The sequence below is a fragment of the Gymnoscopelus braueri genome, assembly GCF_963280865.1.
Source record: "Gymnoscopelus braueri genome assembly, chromosome: 15".
NCBI classification, from domain to species: Eukaryota; Metazoa; Chordata; class Actinopteri; order Myctophiformes; family Myctophidae; genus Gymnoscopelus; species Gymnoscopelus braueri.
In genome coordinates this window covers 26646333-26662538 of record NC_137620.1, presented here as the reverse complement: position 1 = coordinate 26662538, position 16206 = coordinate 26646333, and the positions used below count along the sequence as shown (strand labels likewise).

Sequence of the window (16206 nt, the reverse complement as noted above, 5' to 3'; positions counted from 1 at the left end):
TGGATCCTTACGGGTCCATTTGGTTCCATTTGCATACTCTCAGAGTTATGGGGGGTCCTTGAATTTAAAAAGTTTGAGAACGACTGTTCTATCTTCATTATTTTTCACGTCTCACTCCCTCTCCTCCTTTTCCTTGCTCCTTTTCTTCCTCCACCTCCTCGCTCCTCTTCTTCAGGACAGTGATGTAGAGAGAGACTCAGACAGAGACAGAGACTATGGCGAGAACTCAGACAGCGCAGCCAGCGACTATGGATCTGGCGAGAAGAAGAAGAAGAAGAAGCACAAAGAGAAAAAGGAGAAGAAAACCAAGAAGAAGAAAAAAGATGATGGCGACAGGGACAGCAGCCAGGAGGAAACGACAAAGGTACAAGAAAGGAGAGAAACATGAACAAAACCACTTAGTGATCCTAGTCAATGCAAACGGGGTCAAAGTAAAATAGAGTGTACATCTTTTGGTGTCAAAGCTAAACAAGCAGGTTTATCAAAATGATAAACATCCAAAGTAGAGGATCCATGCACTTATGTTTGAATAATCTAGCCTATAAATGGAATTATCTGGTCAGTGGTTTGAGTAATCTGTGGCCGTATTCATGAAACATCTTAAGGCTAAAAGTAGCTCCTAACTGGCCTATTTATGAATAAACCGTTGTTGCCTAGTGTAACCTAGTTTAAATAAGATTGTAGTAGTAGATGTTTGTATGAATTCATTCTTCAATGTTCTATAGGTACAAGTGGGAGAGACATATTTTATGTTGAACCATATTTGTTCTTAGCTTGTAGCGTTATTCCGACTCCAAACTTACCTTTAATAACGTCATTCCTATTATTAACTATTTTAGGCAAGAATATTTAGTTTACCTAGCGATATATTGTTATCCATGGGTTTTGTAATAATTGTAAAAAAAAAATTACCATTTATGCATTTTCCCTAGCATACATTTTTAGAGCGGAACATATACTTCAAAAGTATATGTGTAGTATACTGTATTTGTTTTCACGTTTGAATCAAGTGTGGAATAATTAGTAATTATTCAAACTTGAATATGGCACAGGATTTGTACCTCCTGCTATTGTATTTTTCTGATGACTTCACCGACACAGACCAAGGAGTTATACAGTACATAGCTTGACACAGACCAGTCCCCTATAAACCAATCACTGTGGGCGTAGTAAGTGCGTTCATGAAAAACAACATCATCCATAGCAACGAGGTCAACAACATTCAAGATTTCTGCTGTTTTAATACAGAACTCGCATCTAGGATGTTTTAGTGCCATTTAAGAGAACTCTCAGTGGCAAAGTAAAATACTTAATGTGAACACAGCCCCTGATCTGTTGTTTCTTCTCAGCAACCAATAGAGCAGAAGACGTCAGCCCAGCTGGCCAAGGAGTGGGGTCTGGAGGATGTTGACCATACCTTCACTGAGGAGGACTACAGGGAACTCACCAACTACAAGGCCTTCAGCCAGTTCATGAGGTATCACTCATACAATAATCAACCTGTGGTGTTACACAATAAATAGTTTTTTGGCAAGAAGCCATGGACGCCACCACAACTCCATTCTGGCAATCAATGTGAAACGTTTTTCTTTCTTCCTTGCCCCATGGCCAACCATTGCCTCGAAGTGTCATCGTGTTGCCTGAATCCGTTCAGAAGTTTCAGGACTTTTTGTTTTTTTTGTTTAATTTTAATTTAGAGTAGCCAATTATTTGTTACCCCCTTTTTCTCCACAATTTATTCGTCGTGCCAATTGATTCCTCCGCACACACATTTCTGTGTTGTCACTGCTGTTGTATCCTCCTGACTCACCTGCCAGTGAAAAGCCCCCACCGGGAGGACGTAGAGCCTTCGTCCTACTCCTCCCGCCCAACACTCCCTGCTGACAGGTGCCGTCCCAGCCTGTAGGATTACATGCAATGACCCTGCCCGGCTTCCCTCCCCCGAACATGGGCCAATTGTGTTCGCATAGACGCCCGACAATGCCGGTTGCACCACGGTGGATTCGAACCCACAACCTCCATGGTGGTGGGCAGGGACTTTACCACTGCGCAAGCGGTTTCAGGCATAGACATATAAAGGTAGACGCCTCCTCTGGCTCTGAAGCGTCTGTATGGCGGGCGCGCTTCCGTTTCCGGGGGGGCAGCTGGAAATTTCCATGTGCGTCACAGAAGGGGGCGTTCAGTAGGCCAATCAGAGGCAGGTGGGGGCGGGACAACTAGATTCTGACAAGTCCTGGAAACGACGCGCTGTGATTGGCCAGTTGTCAATACGCTGTGATTGGCCAGTGCCCGTGCCCCCCGGAAATATGGCAGCCACCATACAAAACAGGTCGCTCCAACGAACTGCAGAGGCCAATGAGGTATCTAGGTTTCTATATCTATGGTTTCAGGACTTTTTAATGAGAAGCCACACCCACTGTCCAACCCCCTACCCCCCTTTGACCAATTGGTGCAAAAAGTGAATCAGTTCTTCCTTGTCCCATGACTAGCATTTCTATGAAGTTTAATGGTGTTGCATGAATCAGTTGGGAAGTTATATGAGTTTGAGAAGCTTTGTTTGAGAAGCAACAAAGGCTGCACATCTCAATACGGATACTGGGGGAGGTGAATGTTCTCAAGAAACTTGTGCAAGGGGAATGTTTCCAATCAAAGTAAACCAACAAAGTAGCTAGGGTTGCCAACTCCCAGAAATTGAAATAAGGGACACCTATTCCAAATGTCTTGGGGGTCAAACCCCCCAAAATGCATAGCAAACTATGCATTTTGTCACAGTTACAGTATACCTATAACACAATACAAACAGGTCTTACACCTGCATTAGGCTACTACATCACACTTACTATAACATGGTTGTAAGTAAATGAAATGCAACGCTTCAGCCATACATTGTGTATGTATGTTTTGCAGTTTGACATTGGCAGTTGTTCTCAAAATGTGAAAAAGTAAAATATAAAAAATAAAAGTATGCTTTGGAAAATGGTATTAAATAATTTTAAGTAGGCTATACATAATTTGAACCTCCAAATCAACCCTTCAACTTATTGTTTATGCCATAATGACATCCACAGGTTTTATAGCAATAAACCTTCAAATCATGTAGGCTATATTTTGCCTTATTTCTCACCATTTATTAAAGCATACAGGCTTCTCATGTGCCAACAAGTCAATAACCATTAGGTTTTAAAATCGAAATCAACATGCTTATTTCACATACACCATGTTGGCCAGTCTGGGGTCGCTTGGCAGAGAAGGAACTGTGTCAGTGCTCCCTGATTTCTATGCTGCTTGCCTGCTTTTCACTTCATGGCTGATCAGACCCCGGCCTGTATCTAAGTGGCATGCTACTGCCCCCACTGTCTGTTGGGGGCTTAGGGTGGCTGGTGAGATGTTAGCAGCAGGTGTTGGCGACACTAGGAGGCTCTAGGCACTGTGGGTTGCCTCCGGGCCTGGCTCCTCCTTCGTCTGACCAGAAGTGACTTCGTCGTTAATTCACTTTATTGTCCAAAATGATATCAATGCACTGAAACAGTAAACCTCACTGCGAATGTAAGAATCATAAATAACTATTGGAAACCCCACAAATAGAACCATTTCTATATTAACCCGAGCATCTTTTTCTGCATTATGTTCCATAAAAAGGTTTTCGCATCTGTGATAGGCCAGTCAGTCATGCTCTAACTTGCCGCAAAGTAATGTTGATCTCTCTCCAAATTAGGAGTCTTTTGATTTTACGAAACATAACTGAGAAATGTTATGCCACTCAGCTGTTTGAAGTGCTCATAAATGTAACTCAAGTTGGGGGAAAGGTTTAGACTAACCTCTCTCTACCAGGCCCATGATCGCTAAGAAAAACCCCAAAATCCCCATGTCGAAGATGATGACCATCCTGGGCGCCAAGTGGAGGGAGTTCAGCTCCAACAACCCCTTCAAAGGCAACGGTGCGGCCGTGGCAGCGGCCGCAGCCGCCGCCGCCATCGCTGTTGCCGAGCAGGTCTCTGCGGCGGCCGCCTCCCCAGAACCACCTCCGCAGCCGCCTCCGCTTCGCAAGGCCAAGACTAAAGAGGGCAAAGGTCAGCGGCAAACACCCCTTTCCCCCAGTGCTTTATCTAATTTTTATGTCAAGGACCCCCAAATTAATATGTATTACCCTGATCTGAAAATATTTTGTGCCCGGGACCCACATACAAGATTTGTGTTGTTAAAATGTTTCCAAAATATTCTTTTGATTCTTTTAAAATAGCAGATCTACAAGCTCACGACACGTTGCATTGCGACGTGTTGTGAGCTTGTAGTTTGGCCATTTTCAAATAGCCGCTGCATATAAGGTTAAAGTAACAGATTTTGTATGCACATTTTGCTGGGGACCCCCTGGAATCCCCTCAAGGACCCCCTTATCTCTCTTCCTGTTTCCTCTCGTCACCTTTTGACCGTCCGTATACAAGGTTAAATAAAGCTGGAATGCTGTTAGAAGAATGTAATGTGCAGTTTGTTATTCTTCTTCTGATCGGGATACAGGAATGGTGAGAGATCGAGAGAAAAGATTCAGATGAATCTTTTCCAGAGTTTTCTTTCTCTCTGTCTGCCCAGGGGTAGGTTATAAGAAGCGCAGCAAGAGTCCTCGTGTCGCAGACAAGAAAAAGACTGCAGCTGCAGCCAAGGCCAAGAAGATGGCCCCCATCCGAATCAAGCTGGCAGTGGCAGCCGTAGGTGCCAAGAGGAAGAAGAGCTGTTCAGTAAGTTTGATTGATTGATTGAATACTTTATTTGCACAGTTTGCAGAGTAAGTACAGAGGTACAGTTATACAGTAATGCTAAAAGGATAGCACAAAAAGCCCTGAGGGCTTGCTTCCATTGTGGTCCAATGTGTTCAATTCATCAAGTGTTCACACTGTGACAAAGGCCCTTGCAGAAATCTTTGCATACGTATGTATGGTAGGATAGATGGATGGTTGGATGAATGGATGCACGGTCAGTTGGCTGGATGGAGGGATAAATGAATGGATGGCAGTGTAGCTGGATGGATGGATGAATGTGTGTGTGGATGGATGGATGGATGGATTTGTGAATGGATAGATGATGACCTTTTTTCACCCTCCCTCTCCTCCCACTCTATTCCAGAGTGAGGATGTAGATGAAGATGAATCCGAGCAGGAGAACTCCAGCGTCCACAGCTCTTCAGTTCGTTCGGACAGCTCCGGACGCGTGAAGAAGAACAAGCGAGCACCAGGACGGCCTGCCAAGAAGAAGAAGAAATGTAAATGCAGCTTAAAATGTCACATGCTTGCATGCCAGTAACTGACCGAATAATGTAGAATATAAATGTTCAGTAGAACTGAATTGGAATTTGGATCTACAGAGCTTAAAAGAGGAGGAGGGAAAAGGTACATGAAACTCACAATACAGGCATTTGGCAAAAAGGAAGGAATAGACTTTATGTGCAAAAAATATTATTATTGTAGTAACTGGGTAGAGTAGAGTTCATTAGTGCTGCACACTGTTGGTTCGATTTCAGCTGGAGATCTGTGTTACATGTATATTTTATTCTCTGTTTTGATATCAAATGTAGTGGTGTAGTTTCAGCTGACAAGTTTAAAAGTTTGTGTCATTGTGTGTTCAGCATGATAAATGCTGTCAATCTGCTGGGATAGATGCATTAAAATCTTTACTCAATTTATTTTTCTGTCTGTCTGTCTGTCTGTCTGTCTGTCTGTCTGTCTGTCTGTCTGTCTGTCTGTCTGTCTGTCTGTCTGTCTGTCTGTCTGTCTGTCTGTCTGTCTGTCTGTCTGTCTGTCTGTCTGTCTGTCTGTCTGTCTGTCTGTCTGTCTGTCTGTCTGTCTGTCTGTCTGTCTGTCTGTCCCTCCAGTGGCAGGAGGTGAGGAGGACGGCTATGAGACAGACCACCAGGACTACTGCGAGGTGTGCCAGCAGGGCGGTGAGATCATCCTTTGTGATACCTGTCCCAGAGCCTACCACCTCGTCTGCCTGGAACCTGAGCTGGACAAGGCCCCCGAGGGCAAGTGGAGCTGCCCCCACTGTGTGAGTACTAGTACAACCAATGTGAAATTAAAGTCATGGTTTATTAGTTGATTGATATATTATTGGTTTTGTGTGATTTTGCTTTGTTTCACATCTCACATTATGATCTCTAAGACAGTTGTCAAAACCAAGATAAGTGATGGTTAGCAGGTGCTTTGGGTACCAGAGTAGTTGGGTTTACCACATTATCTTTAATGTGGTAAACACACCACACCACATTCAAGAGGTTTTACAAGCTTCTTCTTTTTTACTTCTACATCATTTTATCGTGCGATGAAGCAAAAATGAGTAGATTGAAAGAAATTCAGATTGCCAGGTAGTGTTGGATAAGGGGTGCTACAGTTAATCTAACTAATCAATGTAATGTATTATCGGATCAGTAGTGCAACGTAGGTGTGCGGGCTCCGTAGTGGCCCAAACCTCTATATCTCTGCTGTCCGGCCGGAACCAGCTAAATCCAAAATGGTAATTGTTCAGGAGATGAAAAACAAAATATATTTTTTTCAGAAAATGAAGAAAACCTTATATTTTTAAAACAAAGCAATACTGCCTCATCAAACTTGGTATTGTGACTTTATATATTATCAGATACTTGCATGTGTCATTAAATTATCACCACTTTACCCAAATCCAGTGCAAGTGGAGTTAGGAGGTTTTGTCCATCATTGATAAGAACAGCTGGCAATGGATCTCAAAGCTCACAACACATCACAACGCATTGTGAGCTTGGAGATCAGCTAATTATGGTGAGCGCCATCCTCATATACTATAGATCAAGCTGAATTCTGTACTTAAACAACTTTTATTTTAACATGCATTGTAAACAACCATGGATCTAACTGTTACCACTGTTGTTCTTCTACAGTTGAGTGCAACAAACAATTCTGCCTCAATACTCAATCATGTATTTAACAAAAGCGATCATGGCACACCAACAATAAATAAATGGCATATAAATACAAAATACATTCATGAAAAATAGAATCTGTCAAATCTGTAGCCTACTGCACTAACAATAACAACCACAGTTGAATTTACCTATCATATACCTATCAACATTTTATTATCACACTGTTGTGTGTTGTGTGTTGCGTGTGTGTGGTGGGTGTTTCTTAGTGCTTTAGATTGTCATAAAAGCTGTGAAAGTCTTTTGGCATGATCTCCTTGAGCTCTTGGAGATGTTTGAAACAAACTCCTGCACACACTCATTCTCTGTCCATTAACATTTAAAAAGAAAACACGAGCAGATGACCTTTGTGAAGACACCCTTCTCCTCTTTACTGGGGTGACATCTATCAAACCTTGCACATACATTCTCTTCTCTTCCCAGTTTATGTTCTCCCAAAAGCATTGAAAAATCTTCTCCCTGTCTGCCTCATACAGAGCAGAGCTTCTCGAGAGCCTGAGAGGAGGGGGGAGTTGTTTGTTTTTGACGGACAGTTTGAGGGTCCAATGGAGTTAGGAGTTTTCGTCAGAGGCGCTTTTTAATACTTTTCATATGTTATTATTTAAAAAAAAATTACACAGATGTAGAGGGGGTTCAATAGCGTTGATTTATGAAAAAAATAAAAAAAAAATGAAAATGGAGTTAGCTGGTCCCGGCTGGACACTGACGATATATTGTATAGGATTCACCCATTCAGTCAATTTCATTGAGAGAGGTGGTCTTATAGATGGGTTTCCGCGCGACGTCATCACAGAGCAGAGTGCGCAATCTGCGCATGCGGGTGGTAGAACGAACCGGAAGCGCCATTCACTCTGTTGTTATTTTCGGGATTTAGATAGGCATAATGCTGCTATTTTAGGCATAATAGGCATAATGCTGCTATTATATACAAACAGATCCAACTTCCGACAAATCATTTTTATTGAGTAAAGAAGATATTACAAACTGCATCATTTAATCTACTTTCATTAAACCCGGTGAAGACCATTTCTTTTTTGAATGTACATTTGACTAGAGCTGCTGCGGGTAATAGCGCCCTCTACTGCTCAACCCTCCACTGCGCGCGCATCATCCTCTCATGTTTACAAACAGGAAACCCATCTATTAGCTAGATGTTACCTTCCTTCCTCTCCTAGGAGAAGGAGGGCATTCAGTGGGAGGCGAAGGATGAGGAGTTTGAGGAGTTTGAGGAGGAATCCGAGGACCGAGTGATACCAGAGGTGGGGGGTGGCGGTGGTGCCTGAGATCCTGCCGGAGGCGGAGGAGGAGGAGGATGACCACATGGAGTTCTGTCGAGTGTGTAAAGACGGAGGGGAACTGTTATGCTGCGACACCTGTACTTCGTCCTACCACATCCACTGTCTCAACCCACCGCTGCCTGAGATCCCCAACGGAGAATGGCTGTGTCCGCGATGCACGGTTAGTCATTCCTGTCCTGTCCCGCACTGTACCATCTGTACCGTACCGTACCGTACCGTACCGTACCGTACCGTACCGTACCGTACCGTACCGTACCGTACCGTACCGTACCGTACCGTACCGTACCGTCTGTCCTGTCCCGTCCTGTCCCATCCTGTCCTGTTCTGCCCTGCTTTATCCTGTCCGATCTTGTCCTGCCCCATCCTGTCCGACCCTGTCCCTTTCCATTCTGTGTGGTTCCAGTGGGAGGGTTTTTTTCTTATTAGTCTATGAAGACATTTTCACCTGCTTTCAAGTGATAAATTATATAATAGTCAAGTCTCATGTTGTAATATATACATAAATTATAATATATATATATATATATATATATATATATATATATATATATATATATATATATATATATATATATAGTGTAAGTCTATTCAAAGTTGTCTATTCATGTGTATTTTACGTTGATGAATTATCTGATAATGCACGCTATAAAGCTCACTGGAACAGTCACAAAAGTTTTTGTTTTAACACTTCTGACAATAACATTGACCTCATAACCTCCCCCAGTGTCCGCAAATCAACGGGCGCGTCCAGAAAATTCTCCACTGGCATTGGGGCGAGCCTCCGGCTCCCATCCCTGTGCCTCCTGCCCCGGAGGCCCTGCCCGATGCCCCACCGCCGCCCCCTATGAAGGGCAGACCCGAGCGGGAGTTCTTCGTCAAGCTGACTGGCCAGTCCTACTGGCACTGCACATGGATCACTGAACTACAGGTAAGGTATAGCAATAACAAATGCATACCTCTAACCTAAATGATATTCATTATAACCTTCTTTATGTAGCACTTTTCAAAACATTGTTACACATTGTTTTACATGCTAATCTCTATACTAGGAAGGAAAGAGCTAGACACCAGATTTGAGGTACGGCTAGTTTATCTGCGTAGCACATTTCTTGGCTTTACATAAAGCATAAAAGGGCATTTAAAGAGAAGTAAATATATGGGACTGAAACTTAACCACTTGAACCCTAGCGTCCCTATTCTGGGCCTCTCATAATGATAGGCAAACATGCAACAAAAATAGCAGGTCTACAAGCTAGCGCATCTGTGAGCTTGTATATCGGCTATTTTTCGTCTAAAAGATTTGCTGTCGAAGGAAAAAAGGATGGGGACAAGTATAGACTCGGGGACCCCGGTCAACAAATGATATAGGGTTTAAGTGGTTTTAACATAGTCAACACCAATACACAACTGTGTTTGTATGTCAGGTGAACTCCAGCATACTGTCTCATGTATTAAAGCCAACCTCTTTCTGTCCCCTATGCCCCCCCCAGCTGGAGATATTCCACTCAGTGATGTTCCGCAACTACCAGCGGAAGACGGACATGGATGAGCCCCCAGCCCTGGACTACGGCTCGGGGGGAGAGGAGGATGGTGGCACAGGGAAGAGCGAGAAGAGGCGTGCAAAGGACCCACAGTACGCCATCTTGGATGAAAAGTACTACAAATACGGCATCAAGCCAGAGTGGATGATGATCCATCGGATTGTTAATCACAGCCTGGATAAAAAGGGGATGTACCACTACTTGCTCAAGTGGAGAGACCTGACCTATGACCAGTGTACCTGGGAGAGAGATGACCTGGACCTGTCTGGCTTTAGTGTCTTTAAGGCCAACTACTGGAGACACAGGTACGGACCACCTCAGCCTGTCCATCACATGGGTGGTCTGTCCAGGCTGTGGTTGGCGGTGGTTAATGGCAAATTGTTTTGGAAGGCAATGGATGGTGCCGTTGGTGACATTGCTAACTCCTAAAGTAAATTCAACATGATGTTGATCTGAATATGCTGTGAAATGTCTTGCCAACAGATATGCAGACGTACAATATGGCAGAGTAGAGGAATAGTTGCTTTTATTGCTTGCCTGTTAGACTAATGTAAGCGTAATCGATCATGATCATTTCATTGATACATTTCATTGATAGCCTGACTGGTTGGTTGTTGTACTGCTGTGTGACAGGGACGAGATGATGAAAGAGGACCCAGACAAATCCAGAAAGCTGAGGAACAGGAACCCGGAGGGTGACGATGAGGCCCTTGGCTCACCTGTCAACGATGTGAGTTATCACTGACTCAGGATTTTTGATTGTTTGGTCAACTGTTCACGTTTGCTGCTATTCCTCTTGGTATTTGCAGCACATGGTTAGAAAAAAATCTGCTACTGCTGCTGATGCTACTACTAATATTTGCAGAACAGGGTAAATAATGCTACTTCTGCAACTATAACTGATAATAACAATAACATTTGCACCGTTATCATTCTCTCCATCCAGCCTACGATAAAGTACGAGGAGCAACCTGACTTTGTGACGTCGACAGGCGGGAACCTACACCTGTATCAGCTGGAGGGTTTGAACTGGCTGCGGTTCTCCTGGGCTCAGGGCACAGACACCATCCTGGCAGACGAGATGGGCCTGGGCAAGACCATCCAAACCATCGTCTTCCTCTACTCGCTCTTCAAAGAGGTACGCGCAAGAGCAAGCATTGGAGAGATACGTTTTTTTGGGTTGTTTTCTTGCTTTTATTTAATCGTTTATTTATTGCGTGACCCGTACAAACCAGTAGGGTCAGCAGTGACAAGACTATAGTAAGTATGTGGGGAATTCAGAAATTCGCATAACTACTAAATGGGGAGAAAAATTGTTACTTATTGGGAAAAATACAATTTGCAAATAACTGTTATGTCATGTTTACCAAACAGGCAAATAGGTGGATATAGTTTTTTAGAGAAGATCTTAGATCTTTTGTCTTTAATGGGAACTTTGCCAATATTTTACATGAATCCTGTTGTTTTTAAGTTAGGCGAGCTCTCATCACAGAACACATTGGGAAGTGTCAGAGTTTCCAATGACCTCTTACACAAATTATAGCACAAAACAAATGTCCTGTTTGTATTATTTGGTGTATGGAAGATAATTTGAGGAGGAAATGATTGTGCCCCTGACATGTTCTTTTGGTATTCTCTCCAGTGCACAAAGGTCACACAAGTGACGCAATAACAGCCAAAGGTGTGCGTCATGACTTCAGTTACAGTACACCCAGCGTACTAAGTCCCATACTCATTCTCTACTCTTCTCTCATCCAGGGCCACACCAAGGGCCCGTTCCTTGTCAGCGCCCCGCTTTCCACCATCATCAACTGGGAGAGGGAGTTTGAAATGTGGGCGCCAGACTTCTATGTGGTGACATACACGGGGGACAAGGACAGCCGAGCCATCATCAGAGAGAATGAGCTCTCCTTCGAAGATATGCTCATCAAGGGAGGAAAGAGGCCCTTCAAGCTGCGGGTGAGGAGGAGTATTTTGTGCTTCTATCCAATACTTAAGCATTCTGTGATGAAAGGTTTGCATACTCACACAAACCTTTTGCATGCTCCAGCAAAAATCTTGCAAAAGTCTGCATGTTTTTGGATATTCCCTGCAGAGAGATGCCCCCATCAAGTTCCATGTGCTACTGACCTCCTATGAGTTGGTGACCATTGACCAGACTTCGCTCAAGTCCATCGACTGGGCCTGCCTGGTGGTGGACGAGGCCCACCGTCTCAAGAACAACCAGTCCAAGGTAGGTAGCAAGCGTGTGTATGTGTGTACATCACTATCCCATGCCTAAAAGAGACCAATGATGATGTCAATAATGACCACAATAATTTGTCCACTTCATAATTAATTCATTCACTTACTTAATTGTTTTGTTTATTCATGTACTACAGTAATACATCACCTGAATACCATGGGAGACTAAAAAAAATGTAGAAATACAGAATGACACAGATCTTGATACATCCTAAACTCAACTTCACATTCAAATGCATGTTTCATCTCCACCTTCAGTTCTTCAGGCGTTTGAACGACTACAAGATCGACCACAAGCTGCTGCTCACTGGAACTCCTCTACAGAACAACCTGGAAGAGCTGTTTCACCTGCTCAACTTCCTCACACCCAACCGCTTCAAGTAGGGATCCTCTCTCTCTTGCTCTCTCTCTCTCTCTCTCTCACTCTCTCTCTCTCTCTCTCTCACTCTCGCTCTTGCTCTCTCTCTCTCTCTCTCTCTCTTTCTCTCTCTCTCTCTCTCTCTCTCTCTCTCTCTCTCTCTCTCTCTCTCTCTCTCTCTCTCTCTCTCTCTCTCTCTCTCTCTCTCTCTCTCTCTCTCTCCATCTTTACACCTCCCTGACACAGATCTTGAAAATCTGTTATCTGTCGAGTGACGTGTTCATGTGATGGAAAATTAATCTATCTTCCCCGCCGTTCAGTAACCTGGACGGCTTCCTGGAGGAGTTCGCCGACATCTCCAAGGAGGACCAGATCAAGAAGCTCCACGACCTGTTGGGGCCTCACATGCTGAGGAGGCTGAAGGCCGACGTCTTCAAGGAAATGCCTTCCAAAACAGAGCTCATCGTCCGTGTGGAGCTCAGCCCCATGCAGAAGTAAGGCCTGATTTATATGTAGTTGCGTGCTGGTACCGCGCATCAAAAATAGCCGTTCTACAAGAGAGAAAAAAAACAGAAGCATTCCAGTGGGTGGCGCCGAACATATATTAGTAGGGGGTACTAACCACAAAAAATGGCCAAATCGTTACGCGGCGGATAAAAGCATGAAATTTGATACAGATGTCCCTTGGGTCATCCTAAAACATCCTAGAAGGGGTGCCCAAAAAAATCTTAAACAGGAAGTGAGTTATGGACAAAATTAAAAATGGCCACCTAAACTGTTGACCGTTGAAAAGACACCAAAAGAATCTCCAAAAAGCATAAAATTTGGCACATATGTCCCTTGGGTCATCCTAAGGGACATCCCAAAGGAATCTGAAACAGGAAGTGAGTTATTGACGAAATTGAAAATGGCCGCCTAGTGTTGTCGATTGACTCAAAAGACGACTAAAGAATCTCATAAAAGCATACAATTTGGCATACATGTCCCTTAGGTCATCCCAAGACATCCCAGAAGGGGTGCCCCAAAAAATCTTAAACAGGAAGTGAGTTATTGACAAAATTGAAAATGACCGCCTACAGTGTTGTCGATTGACTCAACAGACAACTAAAGAATCTCATAAAAGCATACAATTTGGCATACATGTCCCTTGGGTCATCGTAAGACATCCTAGAAGGGGTGCCTGAAATGATCTGAAACAACTAAATTGAAAATGGCCGTGTACAGTGTTGACAGATGATGCAAAAGACACTCATAAAAAATAATCTCATAAAAGCATGAAATTTGGTACAAATGTCCCTTGGGTGATCTGAATGCATCTTAAGGGGTGCCAAAAAAAGTTGTAATAGTCTCTCAATGGAAAACACTCCTCCCCCACGGGCTGCACTGCTACAACATTCAAATCGAGCAGTTTGCCAATCTGGCATTTGGTCCAGAAGCCTGAAAGCTATGCAATCTCTACCATCTCCTGACAAATATGGATGGATTAAAGTCGCTGATTCGTGGAGACCTTTATGGACACTCTTGCCAGAGGCTGCCAAAGTTTGTAGAGAACTCAAGTGTGGCTGCAAAGCTGAGCCCTTCTGTTCGAGAAAGTGTAGATGCCGGGATGCTGGGTTACCTTGCAGAGCATTATGCCAATGTGCTGGTAATTGCGAAATGGCACACATGAATACATGTAGTTACTAAACACTAATCACAAAAAACAGTAATGATCAAGAAGAAAATACAATAATAAATAAATAAGATGCAGAGAGTAAAATAAGAATATGCAGAGTAAGATAAGATGCAGCTTCTAGGATATATTAAGAAGCACTCAATGTACGTACCAAATGATACACCTTTATGACGTCCCTTTATGTTTTCTTTTGTGTCAACTGCTTTAGGCGGTCACTTCCTGTTTAAAACCTCTTTGGGCACCCCTTGTAGGATGCGTTCAGATCACCCAAGGGACATTTGTACCACATTTCATGCTTTTATGAGATTATTTAGGTATCTTGCATCATCTTTCACACTGTAGGCGGCCATTTTCAATTTAGTCAATAACTCACTTCCTGTTTCAGGTTATTTTGAGCACCCCTTCTAGGATGTGTTAGGATGACCCAAGGGACATATGTGCCAAATTGTATGCTTTTTGGAGATTCTATAGGCTTTTTGAGCCAATCGCCAACACTGTAGGCGGCCATTTTCAATTTTGTCAATAACTCACTTCCTGTTGAAGACTTTTTTGGGCACCCCTTCTAGGATGTCTTAGGATGACCCTAGGGACATGTGTGCCAAATGTTATGCTTTTTGGAGATTCTTTAGTTGTCTTTTGAGTCAATCGACAACACTAGGCGGCCATTTTCAATTTGGTCAATAACTCACTTCCTGTTTCAGATTCTTTTGGGCACCCCTTCTAGGATGTCTTAGGATGACCCAAGGGACATGTGTGCCAAATTTTATGCTTTTTGGAGATTCTTTTGGTGTCTTTTGAGTCAACGGTCAACAGTTTAGATGGCCATTTTGGATTTTGTCCATAACTCACTTCCTGTTTAAGATTTTTTTGGGCCCCCCCTTCTAGGATGTTTTAGGATGACCCAAGGGACATCTGTATCAAATGTCATGCTTTTATCCGCCGCGTAACGATTTTTCATTTAGCACCCCCTACTATATGTACATTGAGCTTACTTGCTGTGTCATTCTGCTGTTTTGTTTCAACCAGGAAGTACTACAAGTTGATCCTAACCAGGAACTTTGAGGCCCTCAACTCAAAGGGCGGAGGCAACCAGGTCTCTCTGCTCAACATCATGATGGACCTGAAGAAGTGTTGCAACCACCCCTACCTCTTCCCCGTTGCATCCCTGGTAAGAAAACCCAACTCACCCAAACTCCTCTTCTTCTTCAAACCTCTACCATGTTTCTCTGCTTTCATAGTGAAAGATGAACACATCCAAGTATCCCTGGGTGCCATTTCTGCTCTGTGTCCAGTGTTTCCCCTAGCCAGAAGCTGAAGGTGTTGGGTTCGCAAAAAAATGTGGGTTCTCAAAATGCATATTTATGCTCAAACACAAAGTCTTATATCTTATATAGTACATGTGCACAGTATTACTCTGTATAGTTTACATATGAATTGTCTCCTTAGGAAAATATACTTTTATTAGGCAAAAGTATAGACAAAAGTATACAAATCAGTCAGTCACACATCAACAACTAGTGATGGCACAGATGGCATCCTGCCTGAGAGCATTTGAGCATTATATCAATGCATTTGAGCATTGATATAATTTTCTCTGTAAAAAAAAAATCATACTGTGGCGGTCGGATTTAAGGGGTGGCGGCCCGCCACTGCTTAATGCATATAGGGGAAACACTGGTCTCTATATGGTAACCATATCAAACCGCCTCCACCTCTGCCTTGCATTGTCTAGTCACACAAGGGTCCATCCTCTTTTACCTCTCTTAAGGCCTGTACACGCCAAGCTGTCTTGTCTGGACATCGCCTGACTATGTCGGGAGATCAGATTGGGAGACGTCAGGTGTTAAAAGCTGTGAAATAGTTGCACTGCAGACTGCAGCTGATAATCAGCTGATGGCACTGTTCTGTGACCGCATGAGAGGAAATAAATCTACCATACTGGGTAGGATGACAAGAAGTGCCAGAAGTGAGCGTATTCCATAAAATTGCTTCCTTGAAGTATGTGCACCTCTCTCTCTCTCTCTCTCTCTCTCTCTCTCTCTCTCTCTCTCTCTCTCTCTTTTTTTTCTCTCTCTCTCTCACTCTCTCACAAACCCGATCTCACAGACGCTAATTGATGGTCTGATTACCCGACAATGACTTGTTGT

The 16206-nt window shown here is 43.4% G+C and overlaps 1 protein-coding gene across 1 annotated transcript in view; it reads left to right on the top strand.

The window, feature by feature from the left end:
- Positions 1-16206, top strand: part of chd3 (chromodomain helicase DNA binding protein 3) — a 44820-nt gene that overhangs the window by 4516 nt on the left and 24098 nt on the right. Inside the window, 17 exon segments of the mRNA XM_080451817.1 lie at positions 176-364; positions 1350-1477; positions 3832-4070; positions 4588-4733; positions 5119-5254; positions 5864-6036; positions 8119-8204; positions 8206-8401; positions 8966-9169; positions 9732-10087; positions 10416-10512; positions 10729-10920; positions 11541-11741; positions 11878-12015; positions 12285-12406; positions 12705-12878; positions 15086-15227. Coding sequence (XP_080307943.1) covers positions 176-364; positions 1350-1477; positions 3832-4070; positions 4588-4733; positions 5119-5254; positions 5864-6036; positions 8119-8204; positions 8206-8401; positions 8966-9169; positions 9732-10087; positions 10416-10512; positions 10729-10920; positions 11541-11741; positions 11878-12015; positions 12285-12406; positions 12705-12878; positions 15086-15227 — 2919 coding nt within the window.